General features: G+C 36.8%; 1 protein-coding gene and 1 long non-coding RNA gene across 2 annotated transcripts in view; both read right to left on the bottom strand.

Moving 5' to 3' along the window:
- Positions 1-949: 949 nt before the first annotated feature.
- The window catches only part of Zmym2 (zinc finger MYM-type containing 2), a 90,083-nt gene continuing 74,178 nt past the window's right edge, over positions 950-16,854 (bottom strand). The window contains exons 15-24 of the mRNA XM_090342438.1: positions 16,688-16,803; positions 15,096-15,264; positions 11,954-12,079; positions 10,771-10,865; positions 7,217-7,385; positions 6,889-7,040; positions 6,039-6,153; positions 5,062-5,313; positions 4,559-4,679; positions 950-1,825 (exon numbers count right to left, since the gene is read on the bottom strand). Of these exons, the coding sequence (XP_090198564.1) occupies positions 1,633-1,825; positions 4,559-4,679; positions 5,062-5,313; positions 6,039-6,153; positions 6,889-7,040; positions 7,217-7,385; positions 10,771-10,865; positions 11,954-12,079; positions 15,096-15,264; positions 16,688-16,803 (1,508 nt within the window). The 3' untranslated portion in view covers positions 950-1,632. The remainder of the gene's footprint in view (positions 1,826-4,558; positions 4,680-5,061; positions 5,314-6,038; positions 6,154-6,888; positions 7,041-7,216; positions 7,386-10,770; positions 10,866-11,953; positions 12,080-15,095; positions 15,265-16,687; positions 16,804-16,854) is intronic.
- LOC150057292 (uncharacterized) lies at positions 12,345-12,997 on the bottom strand. Its single transcript, XR_016537172.1, has 2 exons — positions 12,540-12,997; positions 12,345-12,463 (listed from the first exon to the last, which is right to left on the bottom strand). It is a non-coding gene; the product is annotated as an uncharacterized LOC150057292 (long non-coding RNA).

The raw sequence follows: 16,854 nt of genomic DNA, 5'->3' as shown, positions 1-16,854 counted from the left end.
ACTACAAATTTGTTAGGACAAAAATTTGCCTGGGAATTAATCATTGTTTGAAAATAGTGGTTATACCTGTGAATTTTTCCAAATCATGATGAGGCCAACTTTGTTAGTGTGCTAACATCCTAACAGACAGAAATACCTAAGGGATTTGTAGTTATTGACTACCTTCTTCTTGGGGAACAGGCCAATTTCTCTTAAAAATCAAAAGTCATCATGGTGACCTGAAATTTAGAAGCAAAGAAATAATATGATTGTATACATGCTAGACAAAGTTAGCTAAATAATTTACTCTTCAGAAAATAGAACTTTCTAGTAAAGTTCCTGATTCTAAAGTAAACTTCCTGATTTTAAAAGAAAATGTTTGAGTAGATAAACTGCTATGCAGAAGCACGAAGTAGGTTTTTTTAAAAATGCAATCTTCTATAAGAAGTAATTAAATTTAAAAGCCAAACAATTTAAGATTTTTTCTGCAGCAGATTTTCTCCATCAGTTTTTGTTCTTCAATTATTTGAAATACAATTACTACACTGGTGATCTATGTACTGAAATGTGACACTATCTTAAAGTTACAGAACTTTCTGTAACAACTGTACCAAGGGTGGCATTACTAAAAAGATTTTACCTAATGTGTGAATCATATTTGGGAGCAGGCACAAAAATTCCAATAGGAGTAGTTTAGACTACTATGTAAGTAACAGTGCAGCATGATGTTTATCTGGAAATAAGGTGGAAGGAGAGGGAGGAGGATAAATAAAAATAAATCTTCTACGAATAAAGGGGACCTTCAGATATGTATGGTTGACAGCGAACTTATATTTTCATCAGACATTCTTACAAAGAAAAATGTCTTAATGATCCTGTTTTCAGCTTATTGTTCTTTACATATATATATATATAATATATATATAAAATTAGATTATTGGTTGGGGTGATGCAGAAAGCCACAAATGAGAAAAGGACACTAAGTTTTAATAAGGGGAACAAAAAAAGTTGTTTTCACCAGCATAGATTCACATTACAGCACACCAATATCAACAGCATTCTCTTGTCTATTTTTGGTACAGAAGATGGTATCTCTCTCTACATAACCTTGTAAGGCTTCAAACTAAAACATAAAACAAACAAACAAAAATAAAACCCAAATAAAACAAAACAAAAAACCCAACCTATTAATTTACAGTTTATTTTAAAAATTGTGAAAGACACTGCAAGTTCTAAACTTTTAGTAGTGCTACCCATCCAGAACCATCCGATCAAGAACTCAGGAAAAGCATCCACTCTTTTGAAGAAGCTTTGCAACAGTTGAATTGTGCAATATGGATGTTTCTTACTACAGGAAAGAAATTATACATGGCACATTCTCATTCATATTTTGTAATGTAAAAAGTTATAAACATACCTAATCAAATAAATAATAAAAAAGAATCTGAATGTATTTGTTAAGTATTCTAAAACCACTACATAGAATAATGGCAACTTTCACTCACAGATTATTTACATGGTAATACCCAGTGTGGGTATACTGCTACAAAACTCAAAATAGGAAGAGTAAACTTGAAATGTTTTCCATAGTAAAGATCTAGCAGCATGAGTATCTAATGCTGTTTAATCCGATTGCTTCTGAAACATTCCTTTTTAGTCTGTGTCTTCATCCAGTTCATAATTATCTTTATCATAAATATCTTTAACTAGAAGAACCCGTACAAGCATATTTTCCAAGGTATTTCGGTCCAGTGAAGTAGATGTATACCAGACAGGGCTATCCGTAGAACTAGAGCATTCTGGTTGCAAATAAAAAACATCCATTCTCTGATTAAGATTCTGTGGACTTTGGGGGGGAAAGAAGAAAAAAGTCAGCTTCACAAAATATACAAGAATTTCCCATAACTATTCTTTCTTTCAAGAGTAATCAGATCCCAGTAAAAATATTACATGGCCAATCTCTCTGCCTCATTGCCTGTAATAAATACTTGTCATTCAAATAGACTAAAAATTAGTATTTTTGCCAAAAGGATTACCTCCCAACCACATTTAAAACTGTATTTCAAGAATTCTAGACACAATTTTGTGTGCATGTGTACATGTGTATGAACATGTCAGCCCTGAGGCTTGCACTCAGGGCCTGTACACTATCCTGAGCTTTTGAGCTTCAGGATAGCACTCCATCACATCAGTCACAGCTCCACCTCTGGCTTTTGGTAGTTAATAGAAGATGAGTCTGCTTGGGTTGGATTTGAACCCTGATTCTCAGATCCCAGCCTCCTGACTAGCTCAGATTACAGCCATGAACCACAGGCACCCAGCTTAGACACCATTATTTTAATGGCAGTGATTATAATTTTAAGATACATCAATTTAAATATGCATAAGTTTCAGTGTGAGGAAAAATGTAAAACATGACAGAATTGATGAACCATAGGACACATAAGTAAAAAAAAATCCTCACAGTATTATACGATGGAAACAATTTGCAACACCAAAAGGATTCCACCTGACAAACAGTAATTGCCACGGAAATATCTTGATATCACTGCAGTTAAAAAGAGCTAACCTTATGCCATGAAGGTAACATTATTAAGTTCCTGAGAACTACCTTAGGAATCTGTGATTTGTAAAGTTATATTAAATAAGTTCAAATTAATCTTTTGAAAATTAGGAAAGCCCTTAAATAATACACAATTATTAAAGAATCTGTAGTTCACAAGTATTTTTTAAAAAAAGTTTTTTGTTGGAATGTTTGTTTCAGGCTAGGGAACCAGTAGTATGAAGTTCAAGCCCCTGAGTTCAAGACCCAGGCCTGCAAAAATGAACACGAAAAACAAAAACAAAAAATAAATTGAAAGCAACACTGTGACTCAAGTGGTAGAGTGCTGGACTTGAGCACAAAGGACAGCATCCAGGCCCTGAGTTCAAGACTCATCCCAACCCCAAAAAGTATAGTGCTTTCTGAATATTGTTGTGCCTTTCAAAACTTCTTAAATGAAAGCTTCATTTTTTATCTATACTCCTATTGCTAAATTTAAGCATATATCTCCAACAGGACTGAACAAACCACAGCCAGCTACCTATTTGTGCTAAGTTTTATCATAACATAGCAAAGTGCTATGAATTATTACATATCATTTGGCTACTTTTCTGGCTGTAACAGCAAAAGAAACAAACAACAGACTTAAAAGCTTAAGTCTAAACTATTTCTCATCTGAGCTTTTTTAGAAAAAGTTTACATAGTCTATAGAACTGCTCTAAAATATGACAGTAGTAATTTTTAGTAGCTATATCTTAACATATACCTGAATTTTCATAATCCTGCTACTGAAAGTTATAGCAGAAAATAGAAATCTTAAAAATGATCACTTAAGCCAGGTGCCAGGGCTCACACCTATAATCCTAGCTACTCAGGAGGCTGAGATCTGAGGATCAAAGCCAGCCAGGGCACTAAAGTCTGTGAGACTCTTATCTCCAGAGAAAACTAGAAGTAGCACTGTGGCTCAAGTGTTAGAGTGCTAACCTAACACTGGGACAGCACCCAGTCTCAGAGATCAAGCCCCATGACTAACTAAAATCAATCAATGAGCCAGTGCCAGTGGCTCACATCTATAATTCTGCTACTCAGAAGGCTTAGATCTGATACAATCAAATTCATGTTCAATGTTAGAAGAGCAGCTGGGCTCTGGTAGCTCATACCTGTAATCCTAATTACTCAAGAGGCTGAGGTCTGAGAATCAAGATTTGAAGCCAGGGCTGAAAGTTTGACCTCATGGTAGAGTGCTTGCCTAGCATTCACGAAGACCCAGGTTTGATCCTTTGGTACTACATACACAGAAAAAGACAGAAGTGGCACTGTGGCTCAAGTGGTAGAGCTCTAGCCTGAAGAAAAGAACAAGGTCAGTGCACAGGCCCAGAACTTAAGCCCCAGGACTGGCAAAAAAGAAGAAGAAGAAGAAAGAATAAAGAAGCAGAAGGAGGAGGAGGAGGAGGAGGAGGAGAAGAAAGAGAAGAAGGAGGAAGAAGGAGGAAGAAGGAAGAAGAAGAAAGAAGAAGAAAGAAGAAGAAGAAGGAGGAGGAAGAGGCGGAGGAGGAGGAGGAGGAGGAGAAAAGATTTGAAGCCAGCCAAGAGGAAATCCCATGAGATTCTTATCTCCACTAAAAAGCCAGAAGAAGATCTGCAGATCAAGCAGCAGAGTACTCATTTTGAGCAAAAAAGGCTCAAAGTACCCAGACTCAAAGTTCAAAGCCCCAAAAGAGCACGAGCGTAAGTGTACATGCATGTGCGTGTACACACACATAGGATCAATTAAAAATGTCACCTCAGGCCAGATGCAGTGGTTCATGCCTGTAATCCTAGCTACTCAGGAGGCTGAGATCTGAGGATTAAGGTTCAGAGCTAGCCTAGGCACAAAAGGACCTGAGACTCTTATCTCCAATTAATGGGAAGTGGGGCTTGGCTCAAGTAGGGCAGTAGCCTTGAGTTGAAGAGCTCAGGGACAGCGCCCAGGCCAAGTTCAAGCCCCATGAGCCACCAAAAAGAAGGAGAAAAAAAGTCAAGTTCATTAATGCTCACCTTTTGGATAAGTAGCATTCAAACATTTTCACAGGACATCTTGAAGGATTGGCTGTGTTTTCTACTTGTTCAAATAGCGGTTCATCATCTTCATGTTTCCTTTTTCCAGTAGAAATTTTGTCTTAAAAAATAAAAATTAAATAATCTTGAAGACAGATAATACTACTCTATCTTAGCTATTTTAGAAAAATTAGACTAGGTGCCTTGAAGACTTCTACATTATAGTTTTTGGCAAGGTACAATTAATTTCTCCAATAAAAAGAACCAACACAGGGTAGGGTGGTAGCCTTGAGCTGAAGGGCTCAGGGACAGTGCCCAGGCCAAGTTCAAGCCCCATGACTCAAAAAACAAAACAAAACAAAAAAACCCAAGACATTTTAAGGTAGAACACATTGTTTTGCCTTATTTTGTGGAAATTCCTTAGGTTCTTATCAAGATGGGTTTCACCAAGACAAGATGTGAATACTTGAGCTACAAGCACCTCAAAAGATGAGCTACTTTACCTTCAGTATCTGTTCCACATAAGGAAGACACTTGGTATCGAAGACATGCTTTGTTTTCCATTGTTAAAGGGTTTTTTTTCCAATGCCTAAACACAGTGCCAAAGGAAAGTCTTAAGTGTTGTTCCACTGTTTTCAGGCCAAAATACTTAGTGTTAAAGTAGAACAATGTATTCAAAAGAGCTACTGGAGAGTGTGATCCTAGTTGTTTTATCCTCCAGAGATAGTCTTCTTCAACTCGAGAGAATATCGACCCTTAAATAGAGAGAACCACTTTAAAACAATTATCGTAAATAAGTTTTCATCTAAGTATCTAGACATAAAGTAAACTTAAATGAATCCAACCCAAATCTCGACAAATAACAGGCCAACTAGAAAACATTTCAGAATTACCTATGGAGCTGTTTAATAACACAGAGGCTACAAAATTATCCCCTATCAGATGAGGAAGTGGACCTAGGCTGTACTCAGTGGCAAAGCATTGCCTAGAATGTGCAGTGCTCTGGACGGGATCCTTGTGTGTGTGTGTTGGGGGGGGGGGGGGGGGACGAGCAGGGGAGAACAAAACAAAAAAACAACAACTGGATGTTTCCTTCTTCAGTAAGATAAAAGAAGACAATGGTCAGAAAATAATTTAAATCTGTACAATTTCTAAAAAACAACAGGTGATTTCCATATATACATTTTCTCCAAACAACTGAAACTGTGGTTTTTAGGAAAAATTTACATGAGAATCTCCACTGTAGGGCAAAATTCATACACATCCAGTTTTGTGCTCCAGAGAAAGTTGTTCACATTTCTTCCAAAACTCTTATAAACACTAGTTACTCATTCCATTCATTTCTAGTTTAATAAGAAATGAACAGATGCGCTCATAAACACTATGCTCTAAGCTATTTACTAATTATTTTTTTAACACACTTTCTGTAAACACAACAATCCTAGTATTGTTAGAATCACTTTTATTTAAATAGCATTACCATCTGGAAGTATGCTTGGTTGCCAACTTCGGAGTATTTTGTTCAATTCTTGCTCAAACATCTGGTATCCAGCATCAATAAATATGTTGTCCTTCCGGTTACTTCCACACAAGTACTATTTAAAAAAAATCACAAACAATGAATTTATTTGTATTCTCTGTCATTCTTTTTTATTTGCCAGTTCTGTGGCTTAATCTCAAGACTTCACACTTCTGCTCAGCTCAACTGCTACTTGCTTGCTCACAGCTGACACTTTACTACCTATCGCCCCCTCCTGTCAAGTTGTGACACAAGTATAAGCAAAAAACGACAAGGACAACACCTAGGATGAGGTTAAGACCCAAGTCCAGCAACAACAATAATAATAAGTGAGCTATACACATATTCTAGTAGTTAATAATAAAAAAACAAAAGAAACATGTATCCAAAGATGATTATTTTCCTCTGTTCTTTTTCAGCCAGTGCTGGGGATCAAATCCAGGGCCTCAGAAAGCTAAGCAAATGTTCTACCAGTGACCTATACTCAGTAAAAAAACATGAAATTTTGACAAAAACTAATATGAAATTTCACATTTTAAAAATACAAGTTATTTGAAAGACTAATACTTAAGACTAATCCTCATTTCAGAGAAGTTAGATAATCAAAAGGAATTATTTATTATTAATGTTTTCAGTAAAGTACTGATGGCTTATAACTGCAATCCTCACTATTCAGGAAGCTGAGATCTGAGGACTGCTATTTCAAGCCAGTAAGTTTTAGCCAACTATTCTTAATCTTCTATAGGTTCTCTTCAAATACCAAAATAACTTTTCTTAGAATAATCTTGAAAGCAACCATCAAAATACCAACCTCCTGTATTCCAAGACAAAGATAATAGATACTGTCAGGTGCATAATTCTCTCCATTTGGTCTTCGGATCTCATTGACAAAATGGGCTAACCCATAGTTAAGCTCAGCTGTGGTATGGGAGAGTAAATCTTCTTTTAACTTTACTGATTTAGCTAAAAGGAAATAAAATAGTCATTATTACTATGTCTTACCTAAGGTATTTTTTAAATATTTTAAATCAAAAGGCAATTCAAAAGTTGTAAGCTACAATTACAATTTTAAAAATTAAAGGTAGTAACAGAATCTTTTAAATAGGGGTTAACAGAAAAAGAGCAATCAAAACACTTACAAGATTTTAGCTCATCTAATACCAGAAGATCTTCATCAAGTTGCCTAGTTTTCACCCAGTGTTTCCATGCATTTACACCATATGAATATTTGAAAGGAAAGCTGCATTCTGAATTGTCAGAACTATCATCATGAGACTGGTATCCTGATACAGCTTTTCTTTTGGCTCCCTATTTAAAAAAATTCTTGTTTAACACAACAGTATTTTGTGACTTTATATAAACCATCACTCAACAAAGGCAAATTAAATATATTTATTTTAAAACTAGCAGATCTTATAGCCAAGATATACAATCAACCCAGATGTCCCTCAGTAGACAAATGATGTATAAATACACAACGGAATTCTAATGTCTCCATCAGAAAGAATGATATTGTATCATTCGCAAGGAAATGGAAAGACTTGGAAAAAATTGTAGTAAACATAGGTTGCATGGTTTCCCTCATTTGTGGTAACCAGAATGTGCCTATAAATCTACAAATAAACACACAAATAAAAAAATAAAATAAAAAAAAATACAAATAAAAAAAGTAGAAACTGCAGTGGACACGATAAATTATACATGACTCTAGACATTCACACAGTGAGGCCAAAGGAAAATATTCTTAGGAGAGGATCACAAAGGCTCAACAGCTATGTGCATATGATTATATAGAATGACAGTTGTTGCCAGAAGATCATGGATCACGGTTCGAAGCCAGCCCTATCAGGAAAGTCAGTGAGACTCTTGTCTCCAATTAACTACTAGAAAAACAGAAGTAGAGCTATAAATCCAAGTAATACAGTACTAGTCGAGCAAAAAACTCAAGAACGTGCACAGCCTGAGATCATAGATGATTAAAAATTTAAATAAACAAACCAATAAATAAAATGTTTATCAAAATGAACTCCAAGAAATGGAAACAAGAAGCTTTTTGTAATTTTGCTTTTCGTTGTTGTTTTCTCTTTTGTCACTGTTCTGTTTGGGGTTAAGGAGGAACACAGAAATGGTTGAACAAAGGATGAACAATGCAGAGGTGATGCTCACTAGACCCCATGTTGAAAAGGACACAACTTGGGGGGCTGGGTGTGTGGCCTAGTGGTTGAGTGCTTGCCTAGCATGCACAAAGACCCAGGTTCAATTCCTCGGTACCACATACTAGAAAAAAGCTGGAAATGATGCTGAAGTAGTAGAGCTTAAGTCCAAGGACGGTGCTCAGGCCCTGAGTTCAAGCCTCAGGACTGGCCAAAAAAAAAAGAAACAAAACTGCAACCCCTCTGTATATCACCTTTTTAACAATGAAAAATAAAAATAGTAGCTGGTATTAATGAACCTGAAAAGTTACTTAGAAAATTTCTTGAAATGCAACTCCTAGATTGTCATGTTTCTATACAAAGCACTCTACATCAGAGTAGTAAAAGTGAATGTACTGAAGAGAAAATTAAAGATAGTAAGCTAATAACCTAGAACTCTAATATTATATCATTTAAGAAATTTTGAACTTTTTTTTTTTAGGCCCGAGGGCTTGAACTCTGGGCTTGGGTGCTGTCCCCGATCTCTTCAACTCAAGGCTAGTGGCTTGAGCCACAGTACCACTTCTGGTTTTCTGGTGGTTAGATGGAGATAAGAGTCTCACAGACTTCAGTGCTGGCTTTTAAAGGCAATCCTCAGATCTCAGGCTCCTGAGCAGCTAGGATAACAGGCCGAGCCACCGGTGCCCAGTTGAACAACTCTATCCTACAAGGAATGACCATTGAATTCCTTCTATTTTATTTTGTTTTGGTGGCTCTACAGGGACTCGCACATGCCAAAATGCACTCTACAACTGAGCAACATCTTGAGCCCTGCTATTTCTGCCTTGTTTTTGCACACAAGCTGTCACGATTCAGCTCAGACTGACCCTGAAACTCAACATCTTGGTAGAATAATAAACATGTGGCATCACATTTCTCATTTTTTTGTGACATTATTTTGAATTTTGATATATCATTTCTTCTCTTTCCTTTTTTTTTGGGGGGGGGGGCTAGTACTAGTGCTTCAAATAGGGGCCTTGGTACAGTCACTGAGCTGTTTTGCTCAACACTAGTGCCCTACTACTTGGGATCCAGGTCCATTTCCCAGTTTTTGTGATTAAATGGAGATGAGCCTCTTAAGACTTTTTCTGCCTGAGCCAGCTTTGAACCATGATCCTCAAATCTCAGCCTCCTCAACAGCTAGGATTACAGGTGTGAACCCCTAGTGCCTGTCCATCCATCATTCTTTTTCTTCTTTATACGTGGGTTTTCTAGCTAAGCATGTCTACCACAGAACCAGAAAGATGTTTCACAAGTTTATATGTTTATCAATTACATTTAGGTCTGTGACCCATTTAACTAATTAATAAAAGTTCACCTTCACCCTATTCCAATTATCCTTTTCCAGTCTTCTTTCTTTGGGGGTAAATTTATGAAACCCATGTTTCTTATGGTACCTTTAGATCTTGCCTTATATTGGAAAACAAAAACACAAAGTTGTTGATTGAATAAAACAATTACACCTATTAATACATTTAGATTTAATCTAATAAGTGCTCTAGATGTTTTATGTTGACACATTGAACTGTGTACCTTTTTTCCTTGTTGACTAATATCTCATTAAAAATAACACCTGTAATCCTAGATACTCAGGAGGCTGATATGTGAGGATCATAATTTGAAGCCAGCCAGAAAAGTCTGTCAGTCTTGTATCTGTAATTAAGCATCAAAAAATAAACAAACAACAAGGGACTGGGACGGTGGCCTAGTGGTAGAATGCTTCCCTAGCATGCACGAAATCCCGGGTTTGATTCCTCAGTATCACATACACAGAAAAAGCCAGAAGTGGTGCTATGGCAGAGTGCTAGCTTTGAGCAAAAAGTGTCCAAGGACAGTGCCCAGGCCCTGAGTTCAAATCCCAAAACTGGCAAAACAAACAAACAAAAAAGGAACTATATGGCTCAGGGGCTAAAGGGCAAAACTTAAAAAAAAAAAAAAAAAAAAAAAAAAAGCTTAGGGTCAGTACATAGGCCTTGATTAGCAAACCCCAGAGCGCGCGTGCGCGCACGCACACACACGCACACACACACACACACACATACACACACCCCATAACAAGCCTGGTATCTGTCTCTTCCTATCTCTCTCTCTTCTCATTCCACTGACTCAAGGTATATCAGAGTCCTTAACTGGTCCTAAACTTTATAACTCTCCTAACTCAGATTCTCTAGGCATATGCCATGCCTAGATCCGAAAAGTTTCCATTTTTGTCAGACTAATTTACACTTTTTAGCAACTACTGTTTTGAGCTTATTAGTAAGATAAATTTTAAATCAAATCCAGCACATGGTTAAGCATTTTCCAATATTAAAACAAAAACAAAAAAACCCTAAAACTATTGGGTTAAGCATTTTCCAATATTAAAACAAAAACAAAAAAACCCTAAAACTATCTTCACATATTCCTAGGCACAACAAATCCTTACTATATCTTTGTTGTGTGGGGTTACATTAAGGAATGAAGGTGGGGTTACATTAAGGAATGAAGAATGGATTTTGTACCTTTTTTTTAGATCGAGGTCTGGGCTGTTCTTCATATTCTTCCCCAAATACAGGTGGTAATAAAAACTCATTTTCCATATCAAGCTCCTCAGCAGCTGAAAAATCAGAAAAAAAGTTTTATCTCAAATGCAATACTACAGATTCATCTAACAAAAATTAAGCCGACAAAATATAGGCATTCATACACAAGAATAACCTGGTCTGGCAAGGGAGTAATGTCTGTCTATATCTACCAAAGTCTGTGAGTTCTGACAAACTCTATTCAGACTCCAAAAACATCATAATATCAATACAGAATTTTCAAGGAAATACATGGGATAAGGAAAATGATTACAGCTTGAAATTCTAAGATTTAGGTATAAATGTGGTACAATCTCAGTTATTCTGAAGGAGATTGATTAGAGGAGTGAGGTTCAAAGATAGTTCTGGAAAAAAAGCATGGCTTTATGGAAAAAAAAACAAAACAAAACTGAAAGAGTTATGGTACAACTCAAGTGGTAGAATTCCTGCCTAAAACGCACAAGGCCCTGAGCTCAACATCCAACTACCACCCCCCCAAAACCCCTAAAGCATTGTAAACATCTAAAAGTTTGCAGTTCAAGTCCAGCTCAATTTACTAAATCTTCCTGAAGCAATGTCTTACATTTTCATGTGCTCTACAGCCATTCATAGTTCAACAAAATAATGAAAAGTAGAACACATTTCTTTTACTAATACCTGACAATATTTTTCAATAGTAATTCTTATAACTGTCATCAATGCTTTTAAATTTAAAAAGGAATACATTTCTTTCTCTATTTCAAAACTTTCTCTAGTGAATCATTTGAATTTATCATGAGCACACAATCATCTTAGTCCATAGCTAGTTTTTTTAAACATGTTCAAAGAGATTTGTCTCATATTCCTATAATTATATGCTTTATTATTTATATTATATGCTTTGTTTTATTTGGGGAAAAAGAAAAAACAAGATTATAGATATGATACCATGTGGTAAAGCACATCTTCCAGCATCTATTCATATACATATATTATATGTATAAGTAGATATATTTTCCACATACACATTCTCTCTCACACATAAGGAAATACAATTATAAATACAATTATGAACATTAATTAAATGATCTTAAGTATGGTTAAGACTCCATCAGTAGATTCAAAAACAAAATGTTTTGAGTACCTCTGGGAAAATCTATTTCAATATCCAACTCTGGTTCATATGGCACATCAGGCATGTTGGACTGTGTTTCTTGGTCAGAGTTCTTCATGAGATCTGAACCAACTATACCCGTTTCAATAATCACATCTGTAATCAATTCATAATTTTATTAGAAACCAAAATATTGCTTTAAATCTGCCAAAAGGAAATGATTTAAGAATACAATAAAAGAATACCTTTGTACTAAAGGAAGACGGCGATAGCTGTCTTAATATGTAAATTATTAAACTTCATAATTTTAATTACATAATCTTTTAAATACATAATAACTATTAACCTTATATAAATTTTGACAGTCTTCTAAAAGTATAGGTTTGCTGTGATAGTGAAACAATTCATAGTCTTTTCTCTCGTTTTTGTTTTCTTAGTGGGGAAGATTATAGCACTGGGATCTAGGTAACTGCTCTATGACTTGTAAATAAGTATGTAATTTTTTTTTTCCATGCCAGTCTTGGGGCTTGAATTCAGGGCCTGAGCATTGTCCATGGGCTTTCGCAAGAATTCAGGGCCTGAGCACTGTCCGTGGGCTTTCGCAAGAATTCAGGGCCTGAGCATTGTCCATGGGCTTTCGCAAGGCCAGAGCTCTACCACTTGAGCCACAGTACCACTTCCAGCTTTTTCTTTCTTTCTTTCTTTTTTTGGTCAGTACTAGGGCTTGAACTCAGGGCCGGGGCATTGTCCTTGGGCTTTCTCAAGGCAAACACTCTAACTTGAGCCACAGCACCACTTCCAGCTTTTTTTGTGTACATGGCACCAAGGAATCGGACTCAGGGCTTCATGCACGCTAGGCAAGCACACTACCATTAGGCCATACTCTCAGCCTCACTTCCAGCTTTTTCAATGTATCTAGTACTGAGGAATTAAACCCAGGTTTTCATGCATGCTAGGCAAGCATTCTACCACTTGGGCCAAACTTCCAGGGCCTATGTAGAGTAATTTGAAAGGCACAATCTCGTTAGAAATGAGCTACTAGTAATTTTAAAACACTTGAGTTTTGATCCCAGAATCTCTAAAATCATTCAATATACTTATTTATAATTAATATCTAAAATTTCAATCTATTGCTTTATATTAATTATAAACAAAATAAGGAATATACTTTAGTATATACTAAAGGACAATTGTAGGAGATAATAAAATAAGACACATGCCTTCAAACTAAATACAAATATTTTAGAAAACAATACTTATACCTTCTATGGCAGATGCATGGTATTTTTCTTCCTGTTATATTTCTCTTTTGGAGGGAAACTGGGTAACTGGGATTATGGTTCAATGGTTCAATGTTTACCTATCACATACAAGGCGATGGAACCAATCTAGACACAGACAGACAGACAGACACAGACACACAGACACAGACACAGACACACACACCCCTACACACTACTTTGGAGGTCTCTGTTATTTTTGTGTATGTGCCAGTCCTAGGGCTTGAACTCAAGAGTCTGGGAACAGTCCCTGAGATTTTGTGCTCAAAGACAGTACTCTACCACTTCAGCCACAGTGCCACTTCTGGCTTTTCAGTGGTTAAGTAGAGACAAGAATCTCATAGACTTTCCTGTCCAAGCTGACTCTGAACAGAGATCCTTAGCTCTCAGCCTCCTGAGTAGCTCTATAGGCATGAATCACTTGTGCCTGGCCCTTTGGTGTTCTGTTTTGTTTTGAAATAAGGCTCTTATATATAGCCCCAGGTTTGCTTCAAATTTACAATCTTCCTGTCTCAACCTCCAGAATTATGACATAACAAATATATGCCACCATGCCCAGCTTCCATTTCACATTTAAATTTACTTTAAAAAAGTTTACAATCTATCAAATTACTTCTACAACTTTTGATAAATACTTAACACTAGTATAATTATGAAATACATAGAGAACTACATGCATCAGCTACTCTTCTCTAGGATAAAGGGAATTAAGGCAGCTCATGAACACAATGGAATTCTGGAGCAAAAGACAGGAAAACAAAGTAAATTTAGAAACATCTATAACATGCTCAATTAGAATAATCATATACCATGTAGCAAACAATGTACTCATTGAGGTTAAATTTTGGCACACATAATGCCAATTATGTTAGTAATATAAGAAGTAATACAAATGACTAGCCAGGCGCAGTAGCTCATGCCTGTAATCCTAGCTACTTAGGAGGTTGGGAGGCTGAGATTTGAGGATGCAGGAACAAAGCCAGCTTGGGCACTGAAGACCATGAGACTCTTACCTCTAATTAATCACTAGAAAAGGGGAAGTGGCACTGTGGCTCAAAGAGTAGGATAGGAGCCTTGAGCTGAAGAGCTCGGGGACCGTGCCCAGGCCCCAGAGTACAAGCCCCATTACTGACTGTCCCCCCACCACCAAAAAAATGGATATAACTATTCTAAAGAGAAAATCTGAATCACATCTAAAGTCAATTTTATGTCTGTGTTACTCTGTTTTATGTCTGTTAACAGGTAAAATTTGGGGTTAATTTTGGAAATGAAATCCTATTACAACTAAAACAGGATCGATAAGTCAGGTATGGTGGTATGTACTGTAGTCCTCACATACTCAGAAGGCGGAGACAGGAGTATCACTAAAGCCCACGAGCTCAAAATTATTGCCATGAGCATATATAATTATTGCTTTGGTATCAGGTTTGGCATTAGAGGATAGCTTGTATATATATAATATGAGACTTCATAATATAAAATAATTTTCACTGAAGTAATTTCCTTCATACCAATATCATAAACATATCTGGAACTATAATAATCACTATATATATATATATATATATATATATATGGGGGGGGGCAGTCCTGGGGCTTGAACTCAGGGTCTGAGCACTTTCCTTGGGCTTTCCTCAAGGACAGAGCTCTACCATTTGAGCCACAGCACGACTTCTCGCTGTTTTATGTATATGGTACCGAGGAATCAAACCCGGGTCTTCGTGCATGCCAGGAAAGCACTCTACCACTAGGCTAAACTCCCAGCCCAATCACAATATTTTTAAATGCATGTTCACATGAATGTGCACACACGTACACGCACATGTGTGTGCACATGAAAGCATTCTCTTGCACACACGCACTATGATACTAATTGACAAAGTATAGCTTACTGTTGATGTTAGATGACTCTGTTTTCCCCTCATCTTCAGTCATCATATCTGACATTGTAAGCAAGTCTGTATCAAGAGGATCTGAAGAAACTTTGCTTTTTAGCTCAATTGCTGCAGACATCTTCTCAGTGCTATCCAATGGAGCAGGTAGAAAAACAGGAACGGGCACCTAATTAATCAAATTATTTAGTGTTAGGTTACTACACAATAAAAGATACACTACCAAGTCAATAATTACTGATAACGTTTTATGTTTTGGAAAGAACATATCTTAAAACTATGATGTGAAGTCTAACAAGGAAAGCCCAGAGTACATACAGCTTTTATTTTTTTTGAAATAAAAACTAAAGCCTGGCACTGGTGGCTCCTACCTGTAATCCTAGCTACTGAAGAAGGCTAAGATCTAAAGATCAGGGTTCAAAGCCAGCCTGGGTAGGAAAATCCACGAGACTCTCATCTCCAGTTAACCCCAGAAACCCAAAAGTGGTAATGTGGCTCAAAGTGGTAGAGTACTATCCTTAAGTAATAAAGTTCAGGGACAGTGCACAGGCCCTTAGCTCAAGCATGACTAACAACAACAAAAAGTCTCCTGGATTTTCTGCCTCAGGTGGCAATAAGAGCCAAAATCCTCAGAGCTCAGCCCCCTGAATAGCTAGGATTATGGGTGTGAGCCACTGACAGCTGACTAGAAAATAAGATTTGAAGTATTTTGTTCTCCAGGAGAATGTAATAGCTAAGATCAAACATAGTATTCTTAGTATTACAACAAATAATTTGGGATAAAATTCAGGTTTTCTTGGCAACTGTGTGTGCATGTTTGGGTGTGTATCACATGTGCACATATGCACATGGGTGCACAAACATGCTGGGCCTAGAGTTTAAACTTGAGGCCTGGGCTTTTTTTGGTACTCAATGCTAGTGCTCTACCATTTGAGCAACAACTTGAACTGTAGTGACTAACTGGAGGTAGAGTGTCAAGTACTTTTCTACATAGCCTGGGGTTATTTTTTTGTAGCGTTGTTTTTCTTTGCCAGTTCTGGGGCTTAGACTCAGGGCCTGAATATTGTCCTTGGGCTTTCTCAAGGCTAGAGCTCTACCACTTCAGCCATAGTACCACTTCCGGCTTTTTCTATGTATGTGGTACTGAGGAATCAAACCTTGGTCTTTGTATACCTTAGGTGAGCACTGTACCAGTGGGCCAAACTCATGGCCCCATAGGCTGGATCTGAACCATGAACCTCAGATCAAAGTCTCCTGAGTAGTTAGCAATAGAGCTTTGAGTTCCCAGTGTACCCTGCTAAAATTTAGTTGTTTTAAACAAAAACTCTAGTCTGTGCTTCTGTTTTAAATATTATATCTTCACAAATACTTCCTGTGAAAATAGCCCAAATATAAACGACAATATGCACAGAGAAGGAAGGATGAATATCGAATTGATTAAACATGATTCAGAGAAGATTTAACCAAAACCAATCACAGACGACAACCAAGGATGACTTCCCTAGTTGTACTAAAAACTAAGTTAGCAACTGCAACCCACCCTGTATCCAGAGTAGAGTTTAAAAAATGAAAAAGAATAAATTCCAACTTACAGGAACAGGAACTGTAGTAGGAACAGGAATATTTTGGCTGTACATGTGCATAGGAACTGGGACATACACAGGCACAGGGATAGGCACTGGAACATACTCCGTTTTCCAATTTTCCTCTAAAGACAATGATAAACATATCAGAGGCAGTATACATACATAATAGTTAT

Source organism: Megascapheus bottae, chromosome 11 (genome assembly GCF_031878675.1).
Source record: "Megascapheus bottae isolate mThoBot1 chromosome 11, mThoBot2.hap1, whole genome shotgun sequence".
Taxonomy (NCBI): Eukaryota; Metazoa; Chordata; class Mammalia; order Rodentia; family Geomyidae; genus Megascapheus; species Megascapheus bottae.
The sequence above is the reverse complement of the archived record's forward strand: the minus strand, read 5'-3'. Positions and strand labels throughout refer to the sequence as shown.